General features: G+C 43.1%; 1 protein-coding gene across 1 annotated transcript in view; it reads left to right on the forward strand.

The window, feature by feature from the left end:
• Positions 1-3,053: 3,053 nt before the first annotated feature.
• Positions 3,054-19,923, forward strand: part of TGFBI (transforming growth factor beta induced) — a 40,199-nt gene continuing 23,329 nt past the window's right edge. Inside the window, exons 1-2 of the mRNA XM_081893978.1 lie at positions 3,054-3,245; positions 6,859-6,957. Coding sequence (XP_081750104.1) covers positions 3,124-3,245; positions 6,859-6,957 — 221 coding nt within the window. The 5' untranslated portion in view covers positions 3,054-3,123. The remainder of the gene's footprint in view (positions 3,246-6,858; positions 6,958-19,923) is intronic.

Here is a 19,923-nt window from a genome sequence, read left to right on the forward strand (position 1 = left end):
CCTCCCTCTCCTCCCCCCCCCCATGCCCCTGCATTGCTGCCTAAATCTGCTCCGGAAGGTTGAGGGGAAACCCCAGAACACGTTTAGGAGCTGTAAGGTGCTATTTACATGGAATTTTTACTTGATGGGATAATCGCTTGTTGCTTTCTTACACTTGCTGGTGGTGGATTGTTGTTACATCAAAGGCATCACACATAAAATCTGATTCTGAAGATTAGAATCCAAGTTCTCTATGTAGCTCATGGTTAAGAGATATCACATCAGAATTATCTGGTGCCCATGATGGAGAACACTTGGATGCGGTAACCCAGAGGCCAAAAATGTCTAAGACAGCTCCATGATCCTGAAATGGGCAAGGTGTTACAAAACCTGGGTAAGCCCTAAGGACCATGCAGGTGTACCTCATCTGATGGCCAGAAATCACAGGGAGAAAACTTTCTTACCAGAAGTGAAAACTGAAACAAAAATAAGCATACTTTGTGGAGGATAAAAATAGAAGATAAAAATACTTTGTGGAAATCACTGTGATTGGACATACTTCATTACTCCTGGACACTCTTTATATCCATTCATGTTTTCTACTTTATTTTAGTGCTGTTTATTTCAAATTCAGTGGTGACTACTGCTCTGCTCTCCCCACTTGCAGAAACCCATGAAAAAGGTCCTAGTTATTCTCCCTAAATGGCTACCAACTGTGAGGCTGTCCTACGCAGTTCACATAACAAGAACAGCAGTATGCCTGAGCAAAATGTTCAGTCATTTGCTCTTCATATTTTGCTTACGAAAGGAAAAAAGAGGGAGTGCTTTCCAAATAATAAAGCTTTGTCATCACTAAAGGCTTCTTCTGTTTAGCCCCGTGATACCTTTGGGAGAAATTAGCTTCCTGACTTGTACTGGAACAGCTGCTATTTCTTGGCTGCTTCTTGGTTTGAAAATGTGTATAAAAGCATTTTTGTGTCTGCGTGTGAATAGTCATTATTTCCAGCATATTCAAGAACTTGGGACAACGAAAAAGGTATTCCCAAATGATCATGCAGAAAACAATCGTTTGGTGTTCATACTCCTAGAGACCAATTGCCAATTGCAACAGAAAATTTTTAAATGTTCGTCAATATTGCTCACCTACATTTCATTTACCTTCCCTTTGTCTTGAGGCAGGAATGGCCACTCCTCTTGGGATCTAGTATATCTACTGCCACCTATGTTAAATTCCTCACTACCAAATATAAGTGGAGGCAGTAGAGGTGAATGTTCAGGAGCATAGCTCAGTCGGTAGAGCATGAGACTATTAATCTCATGGATGCGTGTTTGAGGCCCATGTTGGGCAAAGGGGTCTAGAGTAGATGACCCTCTACAATTCTAAATCAAGCTGCTTCGACAAGTAGGAAGCTGAACACTGCTTGACTAAAGTCTACTACTGAGGCTTTGGTGAAGTCAAAAACTGTTTGTAAGTTGTGTGTGTGTAGTCTACCAGATCACCCTTGTTGACATGCAGATGTACTCTTAGGCACAAAGCAAGCACTACAGAAATTATGAATGGTGCATGTGACTGTATCTTTTGCAAACTGTTTTCCAGTCTTTTATTGTGCTGATGGTCCCACAAGAACTTCATCATGAGACTCTCACCTCCCGTAGTTGGAGAACTTAAGACTGAATTGCCCAAAAGAATGCTTGGTTCACAGGACAAGCCTACCCTTGGTTTAGTGAGACTGCACAATTGTATAGACTCAGGACAAGGAAGCCAAAGCCTTGATCACACCTTGTGATTAGTGAAGAGAGAGCTGAACCATGAGTTCCTGTTAGCAAGAGTTGCAAGAGTTCAGCAGGACATTATGGGGCATGCACAGACTGGAAATGAAGGAGATGTCTACCTAAAAACTTTTGCAAGCACACAGCATTGAAGGTGGTATTGCATGGAGCCACTCAGATATCATCCTGAGCAGAAGTCATCATTAATAAATAGGACGTGGGGAGGGAGGAGGGGCTCCCTGTCCTACTCAGGCTTCAAAAGCACCATGGATTAGTAAACGGACCCCAACAATTTTTTTTTAAAAAAAACATTTATTTGCTTTCTCAATTAAAATTTTAGCCATAGATGGAATATAACATAAAAACAAGATTCCAAAGAATCTCTTGGACTTCCCTCCTCCCCTTTCTGGGTCCTAACGTTAATCATTTCCTTCTGCATCTTTTATGATAGTCCAAATTTTTTACATCTCCATTGTGTCCACAGTTCACCATTCAGCTACAAGTGATATTCCAAACCTACTAACGATGTTAACTGTTTACAATGGTTTCTAAGATAGGTTATAAATTTTCCCTATTCCCTTATTAAAATTTTGGTCTTCCTGATTTCTGACTCTTCCGGTCATTTTAGCCATTTTGGCATAATCCATCAACTTGATCTGCCATTCTTCTCTGGTAGGGACTTTACCTTCTTTCCATCTCTGGGCCAATAACATCCGCGATCCCATACAGAGTCTTTTCTGCTCCCTTGGGGTTTCAGAACCTAGAATTCCTAAAAGGAAGAATTCGGTTTTGTTTGTTTTAGGGGGACGGGACACCTTTCAAAGCACACACACACTCTTCAGACTGCCCCTACTGTTCCCGCACAAGCCCTTGGCTGAATGGGAGGGGTCTCCTCCGTCTTTCATCCCAGGGGGACAAACGACGGCGCGGTTCCGACACCTCCTCCCTCTGGAGGGCAGTCATTCAAAGGCCCAAAAGCAAAGCAAAAGTGTTCAGGGTCCGCTTCTTATCCGCAAACGAAGTGGAACAAATGGTGGCGGCAGGTAGCGGGTGTGCAAGGGAGGTAGCAAGGGACGGGAGATTTCTACCAGACCCCGGCAGGCCGAGCGGAAAACTTGCTCTGGAGTTTGAAGGAAGGCTGGCGGAGCCGGCGGAGAGAGCCGCGAGAGCAGCTTCAGGTGACCCCACCCGCCTTTCCGCCCCCTGGCCTGCCGCCGCCCCACCCCCGAGCGCCGTCCCGCCGGAGGGGCCTGTCTCCGCCCCCTCGCTCCTCACGCCCTTATTTAACTCCGCCGCGCAACAGGGGGAGCGGCTCACTCCGCCGTCCCGCCGCTCGTCTCCTCGCGCCGCCTCGGGTCTTCCCCCTCCGTCACGATGCGCTCGGGACTGCTGCTGCCTTTGGCCCTGGCTCTGTGGGCCAGCGTCTCTTGGGCTGCCACTCGGACCCCTTACCAGCAGATCTTGCATCACAGCCGGCTCCGGGGCAGGCATCAAGGGTAAGTCTCTGAACTTAAATTGGGGGGGGGGGGGAAGCGATCTGGTGATCCACCCAACCCGCGGGACCCGGTGCCTCTTGCACAGTGTGCCTGGCTCGTGCAAAATGCGGGAGACGCGTTCGCCTCAGAACGGATGTGCGATGGTTTGGAGAACGCGAAGCAGAGGCCACATGATGGGCCGAAGGTGTTTCGCTGCCGCCCTGCTGCCTCTCGAGTTTAGATTATTTTTTTAGATTTCAGTTTAGATTTTGGGTTCCACAGAAATGTCTCTTGGTCCAAAAACGCGTCTCCTGTTCCGGTGTAATTCGTTTAAGGGATGGTCGGAGGGGCAAGCATTTGGAAAACGAAGAGAAAATCCCAATCCATGGATTAAAAAGCAAGTTTTAAACAGCTGGGGGATCCACTTGGATAATGGTCAGTGGGGATCAAATGGCTTGTGGAGATGAGCTGTGTTTCCCAAAAGAGTGAGGCTCTTTCTCCTGCCAGTTATTTATTCTCTATTAGGTAGGTCTGAAAGAATAGGAGGCAAGATTGTATCTTTTTGTTTTTCCATTTACTGCACGGGATGGTTCAGGTAGTCTGTTTTCAAGTTACATAGAACTCTTCCTGCTTAGAGAAGAGTGCTGTAGGAATTGAAGGTTGGCTACCCTTGAGGCACAGCATACTGGCACTAACCCTACACCCACCTTTCATGGACTGGCTGCACATCTCACTCTTTCTCTTTAAGGAATGCATCCAATATTGTGTTCAGATGACTGAAAGTCAATCCAGTTCTTGCCAACATTTGCCTTACATTTAAATGGACAAAGGTTCAGTTAGCCAAGTGTTAAGCTGTTCATTTGTGCTCACCTTTCCAAACTTACCCCTGCCAAGCCAATTCAACAGACAAAGTGAAATAAGGCAGAACCATAAATGTGGTTGCTTCTCCCGTCCCCACCAAAAAAAATAAAATTAAGGTGCTCAGTATCCAGGCCAGCTATGTTAGTTTGGCACCTGAGGCAGAAAACCCCACTAATGACTCTTTCCCCTTCTTAGCAGTAAAAATGCAAGCAATAATAAATTAAATGACACTCAAAATCAACTACCTGAGGTAGTCATCTCATTCTACTAACAGTAGAGCTGGTTAACATTTCTGTCCTAAATGGCATGAACACGTGTAAGCTCTTTAAGCACAGCTGTTGAAATAGCACATTTTAGGCTCATGCCACTAGTGAATTTAATAAGGCTGATGGCATTAAGGGGAACTTCAGGCGTACTGAAACCAAAGAAATGTGAATCAAGCCAAGCTGATACATGCAGGAATGGAAAACCTCCTGGAAGGCTTTGAGTATGAAGGAAACAAATCACTTTAGTCATTTGGGGGCAAATTCTAAAAGGCCTATTTGGGGACGCGGGCGGCGCTGTGGTCTAAACCACAGAGCCTAGGGCTTGCCGATCAGAAGGTTGGCGGTTTGAATCCCCGTGACGGGGTGAGCTCCCGTTGTTCGGTCCCTGCTCCTGTTAACCTAGAAGTTCGAAAGCACGTCAAAGTGCAAGTAGATAAATAGGTACCACTCCAGCAGGAAGGTAAATGGCATTTCCATGCTTTGGTTAGCCAGAAGCGGCTTAGCCATGACCTGGAAGCTGTACGCCGGCTCCCTCGACCAGTAAAGCGAGATGAGCGTCACAACCCCAAAGTCGTCCATGACTGGACCTAACAGTCAGGGGTCCCTTTTAAAGTATTTATATAGCTTTTGCTGCACTACAGATCCCATCCTCCATGACGGTTGGCTATGCTAGCTGTGGTTGATGGAGGCTGAAGTTCAAGATGTTTGAAGGGACAGATTGAGAAAGCCAGTACTACAATAGGAGCTGATAAGTCAGAGGGATCCGAGTGTTGATAGAATGCAGTTCTCTAGATGCTCTTTTCATTGGTGCGTAAACAGTCACAAGTGTGGTCCTTTTAGGGGCATTCAATTCGGAGAATTCTGGTGCAAGTTGGGAAGCAACAGGCAAGCACAGGCTTAGCTGTGAATGGGCTCTGGGGTTCCTTCTCTCCGGGCCCTTATTTAGATCGTAATACTTATCCTGACCCTCACACAACAACACCCACCCACAAATTAACTTAAAAACAAGGAAACAACTGGATGAAATTAAATACACAACTATCAAGGGCAAGTAGTTCTGATAGCCAGAAATGCTCCTTCTATTTCATAGATCAGGTATTTGGAATTGACATTGCTCGTTTCCTGCCTTTCTTCCAAGGAGTTTAGGGGAGCGTTTTATCCTCCTAACAGCTTGGTGGTGCAGGCTAGGCTGAGAGATAATGATTGCCCAAAGCCAACAAGTAAGCTTTGTAGCTAAGGGAAGATTTCAATATGGGCTTCCCACATCCTATCCCATCCTATCATTGTTAACACAGGGACTAGATTCTGTATCTTGGTTAGATCCTGCGTTAACCACTGTTTTATCATCACCTTTCCTCACTCATAGTCACCCACACACTCGGTAGTATAAGATTCATTTCACTTTGTTGTTGTCCCATCATGTTGTGGTGTTGTGTGTGAATATCCCAAACAGATGGGTGGAACTGGTCACTTGAATGCCGACTTTTTAATATGAAATACCAATGCAGTCAGCTCAGTCCACATCATTTCTTCATTTTTGCTCTTTCCTTCTTTCTCACACACGTCACTATGATATTCCTATCACAGGGTGAAGGGGAAAGAAAAGCACTCCTCATGCAAGTAGCTTATCCTTCTATTGTTTTGCCCCCTGTGGTTACTTGAAGGAAAGGCCCTTTTTGCATTACTTGGTGTTTTTCATCGTTATCATCAGTCAGCTTATTCACAAGCAATGCTAAGCCAAAACCATAGCTTGGTGCAAATGCATGAGTGTGCAGGATCCCATAGAGAGCTGCTTTGCTCCTCTGGTCCTGCTGTTGTGATGTAAAGCCATGGTGTGTTATCTGAGCCAAGGTTTATGGTTTGTCGCATTCCCCACAAACCAGGGGCTGTTGCCAGGATTTGCCTTTGAGTTTACAATGGCCAAGATCTCCTCTCTGGGAACCTTCACACTTGTGCATTTGTGTCAAGCCACACAGAAGCCTTCTCCACCCCCAGTCTGTCTCTGTCTCTGTGTGTAAACTGTTCCCCATGAGCGTCCTTCTATCCATGAGTGATGAACTTTGATGCAGGAAGGTAGCAGGCAGGCTCTCTTCCAAGCCCCTGTCAATCAGCTGTCCTCCATATCCTTTTCCTCATCAAAACTGAAGTAGAGTTAATTTAAATTGGATGAAAATTTCTTCCAAAGTTATAACTCACATTCGCTAACACACTCACTCAGGGGATCACTTGCCCTAGTGGAAATATACAAAGTTCGAATGCATTCAAAGGAAGGGTGCAATAGAGGTGGAGGAAATCTAACCTGGCTTAGTGAAAAGAAAGGTCTTTCACATTTCAGCTTCATTTATGATTTATATTCTGATCTCATGGAAATTTAAACTGTGGGGGTAATGATTCCTTCTTTATAAATACAGTGCTTCTTTTAGGACTTATTATTTACAAGACGTCTTTGAATGCCAGGTTATGTATAGGGAACTCAATATATATATATTTCTCTCCTTTACCTGTAGTCCCAATGTGTGTGCTGTGCTGAAGCTCATGGGAACAAACCAGAAATACTTGCCAAACTGCAAAATGTGGTACCATAGGAAAATCTGCGGCAAATCAACGTAAGTACTTGAGTGGTTTGAAGAAAATACAGTGCTGTGAAGCAGATGGATCTCTGTTGGTTTTGGGGTGCTGTGCGGCAGGTGTCCGGTGTTTCTTGTTACCACCAGGCCAAACATAGTTTGCCAGCTTCACAGCTGCCCTGTTTTCATAATACCAGGCATGCTGTAAAAGCCAGAGGTCTATCAAGCCCCTGAGAAGCACAAGTCACTTTGGGGTTTCCTTTCTCAGAAATCTGCAGCAAACCATAGTGTGCCATTTCCAACTCAGGTCTACAAACCAGATTTTGACTTTGGTTTGCTATCCTGCTTGCAGGATAAACCAAGATCGGAGGAAGTCAATCGCACGAATGGCAGCACATTATCCTAAATTCTCCCTTTCCCCTTGGGAAGGGTCATTGCTCAGTAGTAAAATACATGCTTTGCATACAGGAGGTCGCAGGTTCAAATTCCAACTATCTGCCCCTAAGACTGAGAAAGCCCCCTGTCTAGGGAATTGAAGCCTGTCAATGTATACCGTATTGGATTAGAGTGGCCATGCTTCAAGTAAGTCAGTTTCCTAACACTGGTTTACTTCCAGTGTCATTTCTGATCCACCCTTATATAAGAACATAATCTGATCAGGCCAGTGTCCCATCTAGTCCAGCATCTTGTTCTCACAGGAGACAACTAGATGCCTCTGAGAAATCCAAAAGCAGGACTTGAGCACAACAGCACTCTGATCTTCCTGTGGTTTCCAGCAACTGGTACTGCCTCTGTTGCCCCTAAATCATTGCTTTGCAAGTTTTAGGGACCTTCTTAAAACCTGCTTTGTGTCTTTAAATTGCTGCTCTGACCTGCATCTCCCTGAAAGATGGTGATTATGTGACTCCTTTTGGCAGAATAACAGAATTCCAAATTTGCAAATCAATTTGTACGCCTGGTCATTCATCTCCTAAAATAAACAGTCCTTAGATAATGTTGTCTCAATAATGTTCTGTTGACATAAAAATATTTTCTGGGGAAAACATGCAGCCACATATGAGAAGCCTTTCTCAGAGTGTGGGCATCTACACTACTGGATGTGCAAGGTATCCATTTTTATGTAGTATTTTGAATTCCTGGAGCCTCTTGAGTCTGGAAAGAGCTAGTGAGAATGGGGAATGGATGTGGTTGTTGTCAGAGGCAAGTTAGTGGACTGGATAGATTACTGGGTGACCCAGTCTATTTGCTCTTAACTAAACTTGAGTTTCCTAGTAATTCATAGCACCTCCATGTAAATCAGACACAAGATTTATCATGATAATCCCTTTTCCTGGGATTATCCCTTTTACTGCATAGCACAGTGGTCTCTTCTCTTCTTTTGAATTTATTGATGGTAAACTGAGGGGTGCTTTCTGGGGAGATCATTTCCTTGTAGAGAAAATGATTCACACTGTCATGTATGAAAGACATTGCAAGCCTGTTTTGTCATAATTACATGGGTTTGTGTAGATCAAGCGTATGCAAAACTATCCGGCCTTTGTTTGCAGCCCCTTCAGTTGCACGAGGAAGACTTTCAAATCAGTCCGATGCCTGTCCCTGCAGATGTTAGCATTCAATAGACCTTGCATAAAGCACCCTAGGAAAGTGGCCTCAACACGTCCTCTTGGAAGGGGCAGTCTGCACCTAATTATGAATGTGTGCAGTGCTGGCTGGCTGCCAGGTATGAGTTGAAGCCTGCTAGTCTTCCAGGAAAGGTGTAACCTCCACGGGGTCACACAAGCTCCAGGAAAAAATGAAATTTGGGGAGGGTGGGCGGAGGGAGGAATGAAACAGTCTTTTTAAAGTTCAAGGAAGACTCCAGACAGCTAAATTCACTTGAATGACTGTTACGTCTGTCAGCAGTAACAGTAAGTGTAATTTTCTAGATATGCTTAGACAAATGCAGGAATGACAGCAACAATTTTCCAGGGAGACAGAAGTGGGTCAGTGAAAGTTATGTGACCAAGTATCTCCTTAGAGGTGGAAAACGACATTGTCTCACAGCATTTTAAAAACTCAGTATCATATGGTGAAAATTAAAGGCACAGAGTATTTCTCAGGGAAAGGGTGAAAACTCTATCCCTCACCCCACCCCACCCACTTTTTTTTAACTAGGATTTTTACCCCAATGCAGACTTAGGACCAATTTGAACGTTACCATAACAGTGTGCTTGCTATTTCTGCATAGTTGGAAACAGGGCCAGCCTAAAATGGAGCAGAAAATATGGCTGCTCTCTCCACCAGTCAAGGTGCACAGTACCCAAGTCTGGTAAAATTATTTTGAAATCAAATTATGTTGATACAGGAAACCTCACAAGCACCTCTCTCCTTCCCTGGCAGTAAAAATACAATAGCAATAAATTAAATAAACTATCTATTTGCTGTCCTTCCATGCTGTCCTTCAAATCTTCTACTTGAGGTGCTTACCTCACTTTGTCATGTGGTTGGGCCAGTCCCAAAGTTCATTGCTGGTGTGGATATTTAGCTTGCAATCCAGCCAAACTTTGTGGATATTAAATATGCAATTCAGCCAACCACTGTGGAGAGCAGAATCCAGTAACTAGAGTAAGCAAGAAGGAAACATTCTCTGTGAACGGAAGTGGGAAGGCCATACTTTCAACCAATGGCATTAAAATTAAAAGCGTAGAGCAATTTCAAGCAGGCCAGCCACCAACCTAGAGCTGGACTGAGGAATAGAAGAACAGTCAAACAGTATGTGAATAGATACAGTGCTCAATCTAGCATAGCATTAGGCTTTCATAAGCTCTTCTGTTTCAATGGGCTTAAGCAGACCTAACTTCTTGTTGGGTTTAGGCTGTAGGAAATGATTTCTGGATGGGATTGTCAAGCAGCACAAGGAACCAGATCTTTATGGTGCTCAAATAGAACTATACTGCTTACAAAAGGAAAGTTGGAATATGTTTACACTTTTTAAATTTTTGGGGTGATACATAACAGCTCCCCCTATTGTTCTCCCTACCGTCCTATTATCCATGTCTTGCAGTAATCATGACTCTAGGTTGGTGCAACAGCAGATGGCAAAGGAGGTTGGGCAACATGCTGGATGGAGCGACCTGCAATGGTTCCATCTCCCACTGTATTGAGACAAATGCAAGAACTCAGGGACATGACCTGGCAATGCTTTTCATAGGCCACTATTTCTTATGCAGCTGGGAACTCCCATCAACCCAAGATAGCAGCCATATTACTGTTTACATGACCACTGATCCCATAATGATGAACATGTGAGTCAGCCATCCCTTATCTTGCCAGGGACTGTTTTGCTTCTCACATGTATAAACAAATCAGAAATTGGAGCGAGTTTGGGAACTTGATTAAGAAGTCCCTCTCTGAACTTTCCTTTGTTGACTGTTGAGTTGGAAATCCAAAAGGCATAATGTTATGCTTGATAGGATTTCAGTGCTGTTTCTTGCAGATGGCCTTCAAAACTCTTTTACTAAGTGAGCCTTAGGAAGTAGCCCTGAAACTATTAATAAAAAAAGGTTATGGAATGCAACAGGTAGAAACACGACAAAAGAAATCTGTTTTTGTGCAGAGTGTATGTTTTCCTTTCTCCCTCAAGCTTTGCCCTTCCCCAAGTTCCCTGCACAGTCAGTCTATCTTGTATTTTTGGTGTATCCTTGGTCCTTTAGTCAGCACAGTTTGTGGTTTCTCACTTCCTCTATTAAGCCAGATCGCAGATGGGATCATATGTCCATTTACAGCAAGAGCGAGGTGGGAGGGGGGCTCTAATCTAATGGGTATATATGATATACCCATTATATATATGATATACCCATTGGCATGCAAATAGTCATGTAAACAGAACTTTAATATCAGCTGTCATTGTGTGTGTGTGTGTCTGAGAGAGAGAGCGAGAGAGAGAGAGAACTTAATTGTTCTTCAGCAGAATAAACTGGAGATTCTATACTGCGCTTCTTTGTTGATGGGAGAAGAGGAGAAAAAAGGATGGCTCTGACATGAGCCCTTTGCTCCCATTCAAATCCATAATGCAATTACTCTTTGATCCGAGAAGAATGTGGCTGTCCATACTGTGCAGCTGGAGGGTGTGTCTCCCATCATGTACATATTTTCCTTCAGCACGGATTAGCCAAACGTATTTGTGATGAGCCATTGGGCTAAAAGGGAATTTTATGATCATTCAGCAAAAATGTTGATACTAGAATCATAGCAGTAATTGTCTGTCTAGCAGGGACTTGTCCAAGCTTTGATGAATTAGTATATTTAGAGGAGAGTGCCACGATACGAGCAAACCATTTTAGGGGACATTGAGCTGGCTGTAATTTGGGGGATCAGTTGAGCATTTCCATTCTCCACAATACTAATATGCGGGGGGGGGGTGCTACAAAGCATGCTAGTCCTGCACTCATCAGGACCAAATTAGGTTGCATACCCCACATAAAGAGGCTTCCTGCATTTATCCATATCTGTCAGGAAATTGCCATCGGAAGAACAGGTGGCGGTAGGGCTCCAGGAGAATAGGAGAGACTCTGCAGCAGAAGAGGGAACCAGTAGGGGGGGAGCAGGTGCTCCAAGGGGAAGGGAATCGGAGGAGAGGCTCTGGGACACTTCCAGTGAAAACAGCGGAGAGGTATCAAAGCCCCCTTTAGGAACCCCCACCCCTCGCCGGAAACTGTCACGCAGGGAATCCAGGAGACGTGTTTCCGTTAAGCAGCTTTTATGCTGGAAGCGTTTCTGCAGGCGCCCACTGTCGGATTCTACCAGCGACTGACGGAGCCATGTCAAAGGGCTCCGCTCAAGGCAGAGCTTTGCTACGCTGAGCAAACTCTGAGGGACCAACCCTTTTACGCACAAGTAGCTCATTGTCCCATCATAATATCCATATAGACCCACAGGATTCAGACCGCATTAGAGCATGCCTGAACAGGAATGTCTTAAAGCACCTTCAATGTGCCAGCAGGCTTGGGTAAATTTCTCAGGGCAGCCTTTCATGCTTTAACTGTGTTCTTTGGTACAGGTACATGATCACAAAATGCATGTGCTGTGAAGCATTACACATATATAAAGGCAACTGCTTTCTTTTTACAAGATATGGAAGGAGCAACTGAGAAATGACTAGGCTTCTGTTTCTGTGTATTTTTAAGGATTGTGATGATTTGTACATTCTTGTACTCACTCATCTGTACTGACATGCTGTTTACATATTTTGCACTTGGATAGAAAGAATAACCCACCCAACAAAACAAATAATAATACAACACCATCAACAAAATTACATGGCAGAAAAGACCTCCTTCCTAGGTCCCTGCCAAGCTGATCTCCCTAGCGTAGGGGCCCTCTCCTATATCAGGGCTCATATGGGAAGAGATTCTCTTGAGACATTGCCAGTAGCATGTTGAGAGGTATATAGTGCACCTGCAGCTTGCTGATGTTCTCAGATGTACTTTAAAAGCAAACAAACCCCTGTATCTCAGTCTCAGTTATTTGGCCATCAAGTCAAGAATATCTGGAATAAGACGTAGTTCAACATTATATAGGAAGTTGCCCTATGCCATGTCAGACAAATAGTTCATCTAGGTCAGTATTGCTGACACTGACTGGCAGAGGCTTGCCAGGGTTTTAGACTGGGCATTCCCAGCCCTACCAGGGCTTGACAGAAACTGAACCTGGGGCCTTCTGCATGTAAAGCAGATGCCCCACTGCTTAGTTACAGCCCTTCCTGAATATTTTGTTCAACTCTATAAAGAGTTCTTTCTATTGTTGTTGTTTTTTAAAAAAAATCTGTATTCCACCCTCCCCTTCTATTTTCAAACAAGAAGCTCATTTCAACACTTGTCTACTGTGGAGTCTCAATAGAGTCTAGCGGTTATGAATCACTGGCACAGACACAGCTAATGTAATTAGAAACATTTGCCTCAACAAGGTTGCCCTCTCTGTGTTTCCCTCTGGATGTCCTATTGCAGAATATTAATTTGGAAGACATTTAAGATGTCTGCAAAGAAGAGTTGCTGATGATAGGTGTTCTCTCCTTCAGACGTGAGGGTGGGAACATCTGCCAGCCCAGAGAATATTAAGTTAGACGTATAGAATGTAGGTTCAGATCCCTGCTCAGCCACAAAGCCACTTTGGTTAAGCCTATCTGGAAGAGCTGCCAAGATAAAAAAACAAGTGGCACATTATGACATGCTATGTGTGAGGTAGCACACAGCCAATTCTTACTCCTGTCACCAGGTGCTGTGGGGCTCCACCCCACACCAAGCAATGGCACCATGTGGCACTAGGGCTGTTGGTTGGAACTGTGGATGGTTGCAGCTGAGACATTCACACAACAGAAACTTGGTGGCCCAAAGAGCCTGATCTCATGCCCTTGCCTGATTGGTACAATTTTCCATGCCTTCTGCATTTATTCAGTGTGGGGAACTTATCATTGAGGGAGATACCATTTTATATTTCTGTCCTGCTGACATTAGCCTCCAGCCACTTGCTTGCCGGCCTCAAAGTATTTACCCTCTAGCTTTATATCTGGTACATATAAAGCTCCCTGAATCATGCCTTGTCCATCAAGGTGAGCAACCAAATATGTTTAATTGCTGTTCCTACAGGTTTCCTGCAAAGCTGTTTGATGCTCAACCATCATCTTTCTTTCTCTGGTCAATACCACTGGTCTTATTCTTGTGCACATCTAAAAGCCCACCCCACATCTCACTTGCCTGAATTCTGCCAGCCCATTTGATGATATTCACGATGGTCCGCAAAGCATTATAACCATCTCCATTCCTACCAGCCTTCTTGGATGTTACGTTCTGCAGAGGCGGCTTTCTTAGTAGTTCCACTACCCTTAGAATCATATTCTAAAATGTATGCATAGTTGTATGTGTTGTGTGGCAAAGTCCCAAACCCTCCCGGGAAATTTAATAAAGACACATGAAACAGTATTTTAGGTTAATGGGTGAAAAAGGCCACAACTTTATTGGTTACAGAATGTGAGTGGTACTTTTTTTCATAACATTTGAAGAACTACAAAGCTAGAGTATTAACTGTGTTTTGATCCATATATTAAACTGGGAAGTGCAAATCAGAAGGGCTTGCTTAAAAATGTGGGCCATAAAATAAAAAAAAAATCCTTGGGCATCCCCAAAATCAGCTACTTTGAAATATGTAGTTGAAGTGAAGACTTCACCCTGCTGCCTTCATAAGGCGCAGGACATTCTTTTGGATATTCAGCATTTTGAATGTGCTCTTATGTTGGAAGTAGATCTGATACAGAAGTTGGTTTGTATAATTGTCAGCCTATGTTTGGATAAGTTGTGGATAAATTGGCCTTAGAGCAGAGGCAGCTTATGTGACATCATGGTGTTTTATTAACTGTACAGTGAAAGCAGAGCTCTGTTTGGTTAATTATGTAACTTTCCAGAGTTGGATACTGCAGGGAAAAGGAAGATATCCCCCCCCCTGCCCCCACTGATAGATTTATATGTGCCTTATGTTTTGTTTTGCCCGTTCCATAGCCAACCTGGAATTATTTGACAGCCTGTCCCACAAAAATGTAAACAAAAATAGCTTTGCCACTGGATAATTAGAAATGAGATTTCATAAAACTAGAAGTGGGTGGTTTGTCCCTTCTGTCATTAGGGCTACTTCAGACAAGCACCACTGATTACCTCCCCTTCTACAGGAATGCACTTTGGTTCTTGAACACGTACAAAAAATAATCTGCATAATTTTATTTCTGCTTTAGGCATCTTTATACTGCTGCTGTTTCCTGTAGCTCATGGGGCCACCACTGTGCTCACAGACAAGGCAGGTTCTTGTGTGGACTGCCATGCCTCCACTGGAGGAGTGCGAGAGTGGCTGCCATTATTTACATCCTTGCGGATATGGCTCCATTGTTCACATCCCAGCCCAGCGGGAGCCCCATGAGCTTGCAAGGCAACTAATCAACCAGCCCTGCAGCTGCTGCAGCCACAGACGTTGTAGCTGCTGTCTCTATGCAAAGCACTTATCGTCATCAGCAAAGCTTCTTTATGTGATCATGTATTCAGGTATGTGGTTGCATGAAGAACACAATGGTTGCTTGTTTGTGTGGGAACCAGCCCTTGGAGTTTCACGATATTAGATCCTTTTTTAAACAAACAAACAATGTGCTTCATTGCTGTTCTCCTGTTACTTTTGAATTTATATTCTTTTTTAGCCACATGAAAGGATTTTTCCAGCCTTGGGGTGGGTGGCGATGATACTGTTTTTGAAATCAAAATATGTGGATTTTGTTACAACAAACTATTACTCATGGATCTTGACCAGGCCGATACGTTTAAGCTTATTTTTATTATTTCAAAATTTCACTTTAAATTAACTCTGAGATACTAAGAATAACTGGGAGGGGAAGCAATGGCCAATACAAGCAAGGATTTTCCACACATTTTGAAGTCAGCGTCTGATTTACTAATGGAAAAAGATTTCCCTTAAAACCACCCACCAAATAAGGCAGGAAATGTGTGGTTAGAAGCCATTTGAGTATATAGGACAGACACTCATGGTGTAAGCAGGTACTGATAGGGGAGTTGTTGACTTAGTAATATCTCAGTGGAGCCAAACATTCAAATTATCACTCATTGCTAATCAGACATCATAAGCACAGTATATAAATGTATCACTGTTCACAGAATATACTAGTGATTTGTGCAGCTTGTTGATTCTGAACACTGGGTCCAGTGGTCCCCTAGGAACTGAATTTGGTGCTTTCATTTCATTTAATTGCTGGGGGGGAAAATGATGTTTCTATAACCTTAAGAAAGAAAAACCTAACTTTTCTAGCCTCTGTTAGTTTGTATGGAAGCAGAAGAGAGCAAAATCTGTTTAGAATATCCCAGAACAATTGGGTAAATAAAACATAACAATGTTTTTATAGAATGTGAAGAAAAGAGGCAAATAGTGTGCAGTAATTATGGGTAATTATCACCCTTACGTGCATTTTGCTTCGTGTACACACAGAACAATTGTGTGTCCAATCATGGGAGACAATTTGTATTCTTGTATTATTTGAAGTGTTCATTTGAGATGATTTACTTACTTCTGATGTGTATGGGCTTTGGAAGAGTGGCCAAATATGATTGTTAGCATGATTGGTTATGTTGAGCGTGCTCCAACTATAGTTATACACTACAAAACCCGCAAAAGGTGTTTGATTTTATGATAAATTGGGGGGAGTGTTACTGTTGCTTAGCCTATGACTGAGAGAGGCAGGCTGACCAATTCAAAATAAATAGGGAATAGAGAAGATCAAAAATATTGCTTTGTTTTTGTTAATGTTTTATTTAATGGTACATATTTCTGGGAGCCAGGAGTAACCCAGAAACCAGAAGGTCAGTGCTCAGTAACCAGCATATCAGGCTGAGAAAGGAGGCAGGAGCTAAACCCAAGGAAGGAGGGAAGGGAGTCAGAGGAGATAAGATTCTGACCCTAGTGGTCTGGAAACCATCAAGCTATTACTCAAAAGCAACCTTGCTATGACCCAGGGAACTCAATGCAGCACAGAGTTGGGCTGAGCTGAGAGCACAATATAATCTACAAGAAAGGCTGATTGGAGCCCAAACTCACCACAACTTGAACTGGGAATGTCTGAACAGCTGATCTAAGTGCTTGCCTTGGCTGTGATGATGTGCTGCAGCAGACATAACCAACATCTGTATGATCACAGGCTGCTCTGTTTGCAGATAAGTGTTTGGAGGCTGGAAGTACCGTATATTTTGCTGCACACACTGGCTTGACCATTGGGTCAGGGAGAAGCTCCTTTAAGAGATGGGCTGGAAGCAGCAATAAGTGAAGGCGTGTGAGCAGCTGCAGAGAGAGGGAATGAGGTGGGACAGGCTACAGGATCAACCCAAATGGAAGTCTCCTGCTTTAAATCAACAAGGAAATGCTTGTCAACCAGGAGCAACTGGGGCGAGTGGCATCCCCAGAAGTCTTGGCAGCAGTGATCAAGTTTGGCTGATGAAGCATTGAATGAAACAGATTGGTTATCCGGAAACTCTGTTCCGGCGATATTTGGTGACAGATTATGTATATAGCAAACTTTGCAATTTCTGTTCATTTGTATTAGTCTATAAATAGTGTTTAGTGCCATTGTTATTGGCCATTGTTCAGCTTGTCTATATTGCAACACAGGGGTCTGTTTATGGCATATTGCCATGGGGCAGGGTGTCAGCAAGGTTGGGGTGCTGCAGGCACTCCCACCAGTGTACCCAGACCACCCCAAACTCACTACCATCTGGGCCTGCCCTCATAGCATGACGATAAGCTGCTTGCCAGCACAGAGGTGGATCGGGATATGGAGCACACATTCACAGACACAGCATTACTCAAACAAATATGTACACCTTAACTTTACATACCAGATTCAAAAGAGATGTGACATAACTGTAGCGGCTTATACATTATTGCTCTTAGTTCTTTCAGGCCTCTTGCCAGTTGCTTTGAAGCTGAGGTCACTTCCACCGCTTCCCCTTCCCTCTGCAGGGTCTTCCCAAGCAGATCCGTCCACATTTAGACTGCCCTTCTGAGTTTGGTGTACATTAGGTTCCTGGCCTATTAGCCGCACTTCATTAACCTCCCATCTCTCTATAAATAAGCCTTTGGGAAACGACGTCAGTTCTCGAGAATTCTTTAGGTTAAACTTTGGGTGGACTTGCCTTTAATCATTTCTTTGTGTTTATTCCAGTTTTGAACCAAAGTGCTGTCTAGACTTTGAGAGAATATACAATTGGCTCTTTTGTGTCCAAAAAGAACAATTAAGGAATACAAAGTATGTGTGTGTGGTTTTTTTTCTGAAGAGAAAGTAGGGTAGATGAGATTGAAAAGTTGTACCAGTGGGGTGTTGAGATCTCTAGAAGTCAAAGAAAGCAATTTAGCCGTTTCCCACATGGAATATATAATGTCTAGACAATCAGTCTGGATTTTTTGGTGCAATTTTGCTTGGAAACTATGACACATAATTTATTTCCTTCTATAACTCATGTACAGGTATTTGCTACATGCTAAATCTTAATTACCTTGAAGAACTTTGTTTCATTCAATAGTTTCCCCTGTTCATTTTTATAACATATGAAATAGTTTTACCCTTGACCTCCCTCCCCAGAATATATATATAGAGAGAGAGAGGGGTGTGTGTGTGTGTGTGTGTGTGTGTGTGTGTGTGTGTTTTCTTGGGTATACTTCCTTTCAACCAATTTTACAACTCAGGTCAGCAGTCAACACACTATTATTCTTTGCATTTTTGTCACTGGAATTAAATTGTCCAGTCTCTTCTAAATGTTGTAAAGCTAGAAATAATACAACCCTGGGGAAATCATGAACCTGCTTTCCTTATGAATATTAAAGCATGGTCTGTTGCTGCCTTTTTTAAAAAAATGCATTAATGTAGGAAGCATTTTTTGTAAAGTGAAAAAAAAGTTGGTACATAAATTGTAGCTTAATTAAAGTGTGGTCTACTATGGTGACTTCATTTAATAGCATTCAAGAGCAGAGAAAGAGCAAGCCAAGAGCTATTAAATCTATCAGACAGTTCATTAGCGTGTGCAATTGACCAGCTTCTGTTTTTTCTCTAAAGCCTCTGAACACAACTAATTGGCTTAGCTGCTTGGTTTATATCGCAGAAGAGCATTTGCTGCTTTACTTATCTTTCTGCTCACAACATAATTAATGTGTCCCCTGTGCCCATCCAAATAAGTACGGAGGATAAATGAGGCCATCTACATCGAGGGAATAATTAATTCCTAATGTTTAAGGCTGAGAGCTCTAATTTGATCCAAGAAAGCAAAAAGTGTGTTTCAAGGAGAGAAGTAGTATTCCAGAACTGGTGGGCCCATGAGAGAAAACACTAGGTTGTTTCGTTAAGATAATAAACATAATGGAATTACAATGTTATCCAAACAATGATTAAATGTGGTGTACAAGGCCAGTGGTTCCCAAAATATCTTAATCTGCTAACAAAACACAGCACTTGCAACTTCATTCCTTTTAAAGTGGACACAAAAGACTGTTACCAAACACTCTGCTTGTTCTTCAAGAGGCTCTGTACACCACAGAGTAATTGAAGTAACTGAAAGCCACAACCCCATACATTGATTCTTAGAAGTAAGCAACACTGAGTTCAGTAGAACGTAGTCACAGCAAGTATAGAACTGCAGCTTAACACTTTTAAGATTTAAGAAGTAGTAGTGGATTGCTGGAAGCTCCAAGGCATAGGTGAGGCACCTGTGGCCCTCCATATGTTGTTAAACTACAATCCCCATCAGCACCAGTCAGCATGACCAATAGTCAGGGATGATGGGAATTGTAGTCCAGAGATATCCCTGCCATAAGGTTATCTCCCTTTTGGACTACTGAAATGCACTTATCTTATGAGGATAAGACAGATACTATTACACTGGCTGAAGCAAATTTTCTCTTGGAGGGCTAAAGTTCCTCTGTTGGCCAGTAAGGCTACCCCTACAGCTTAATAACTGCTGGTATATACCATCGCTGTACTGTTTATTTTGGGTCTATGGACTGCAATGAAGCCTATCTGTATGTGAATATAGATTGTCTCAGTTTCTGTGTTTATACACCCATGAAGGTGATGGATGGTTGGTGAAGGACCTTGTGTGAGAGGTAGGAAAGTGAAGATCTTCCAGGGTGGGAAACTGGGGGAAGAATGGGAAGCTCCCAGATGAGAGGTCCTCCTCTTTCTGTGTGAGACAAGAATTAAGATCTACCTTAAAGTGATGACTCTGTACTTTCTTTTCTCTTTCTCTTTTCGTTTTTATTTAGATTTTTAAAATTGTATTGTATTATGAAAAGCCTTAATAAAATTTTATGGGGGGAAAGGATTGTGTTTACCTGTTTTTATGGTGAGGAAGTGGTGTATGAATGGAAAATAGATGCATACCTCATAGGTTGTTGCTGTGATTGCGATGTCCCATTTTGGGTGTTGTCATGATGAGAATT

Source organism: Podarcis melisellensis (genome assembly GCF_964234715.1).
Source record: "Podarcis melisellensis genome assembly, chromosome: 2".
NCBI classification, from domain to species: Eukaryota; Metazoa; Chordata; class Lepidosauria; order Squamata; family Lacertidae; genus Podarcis; species Podarcis melisellensis.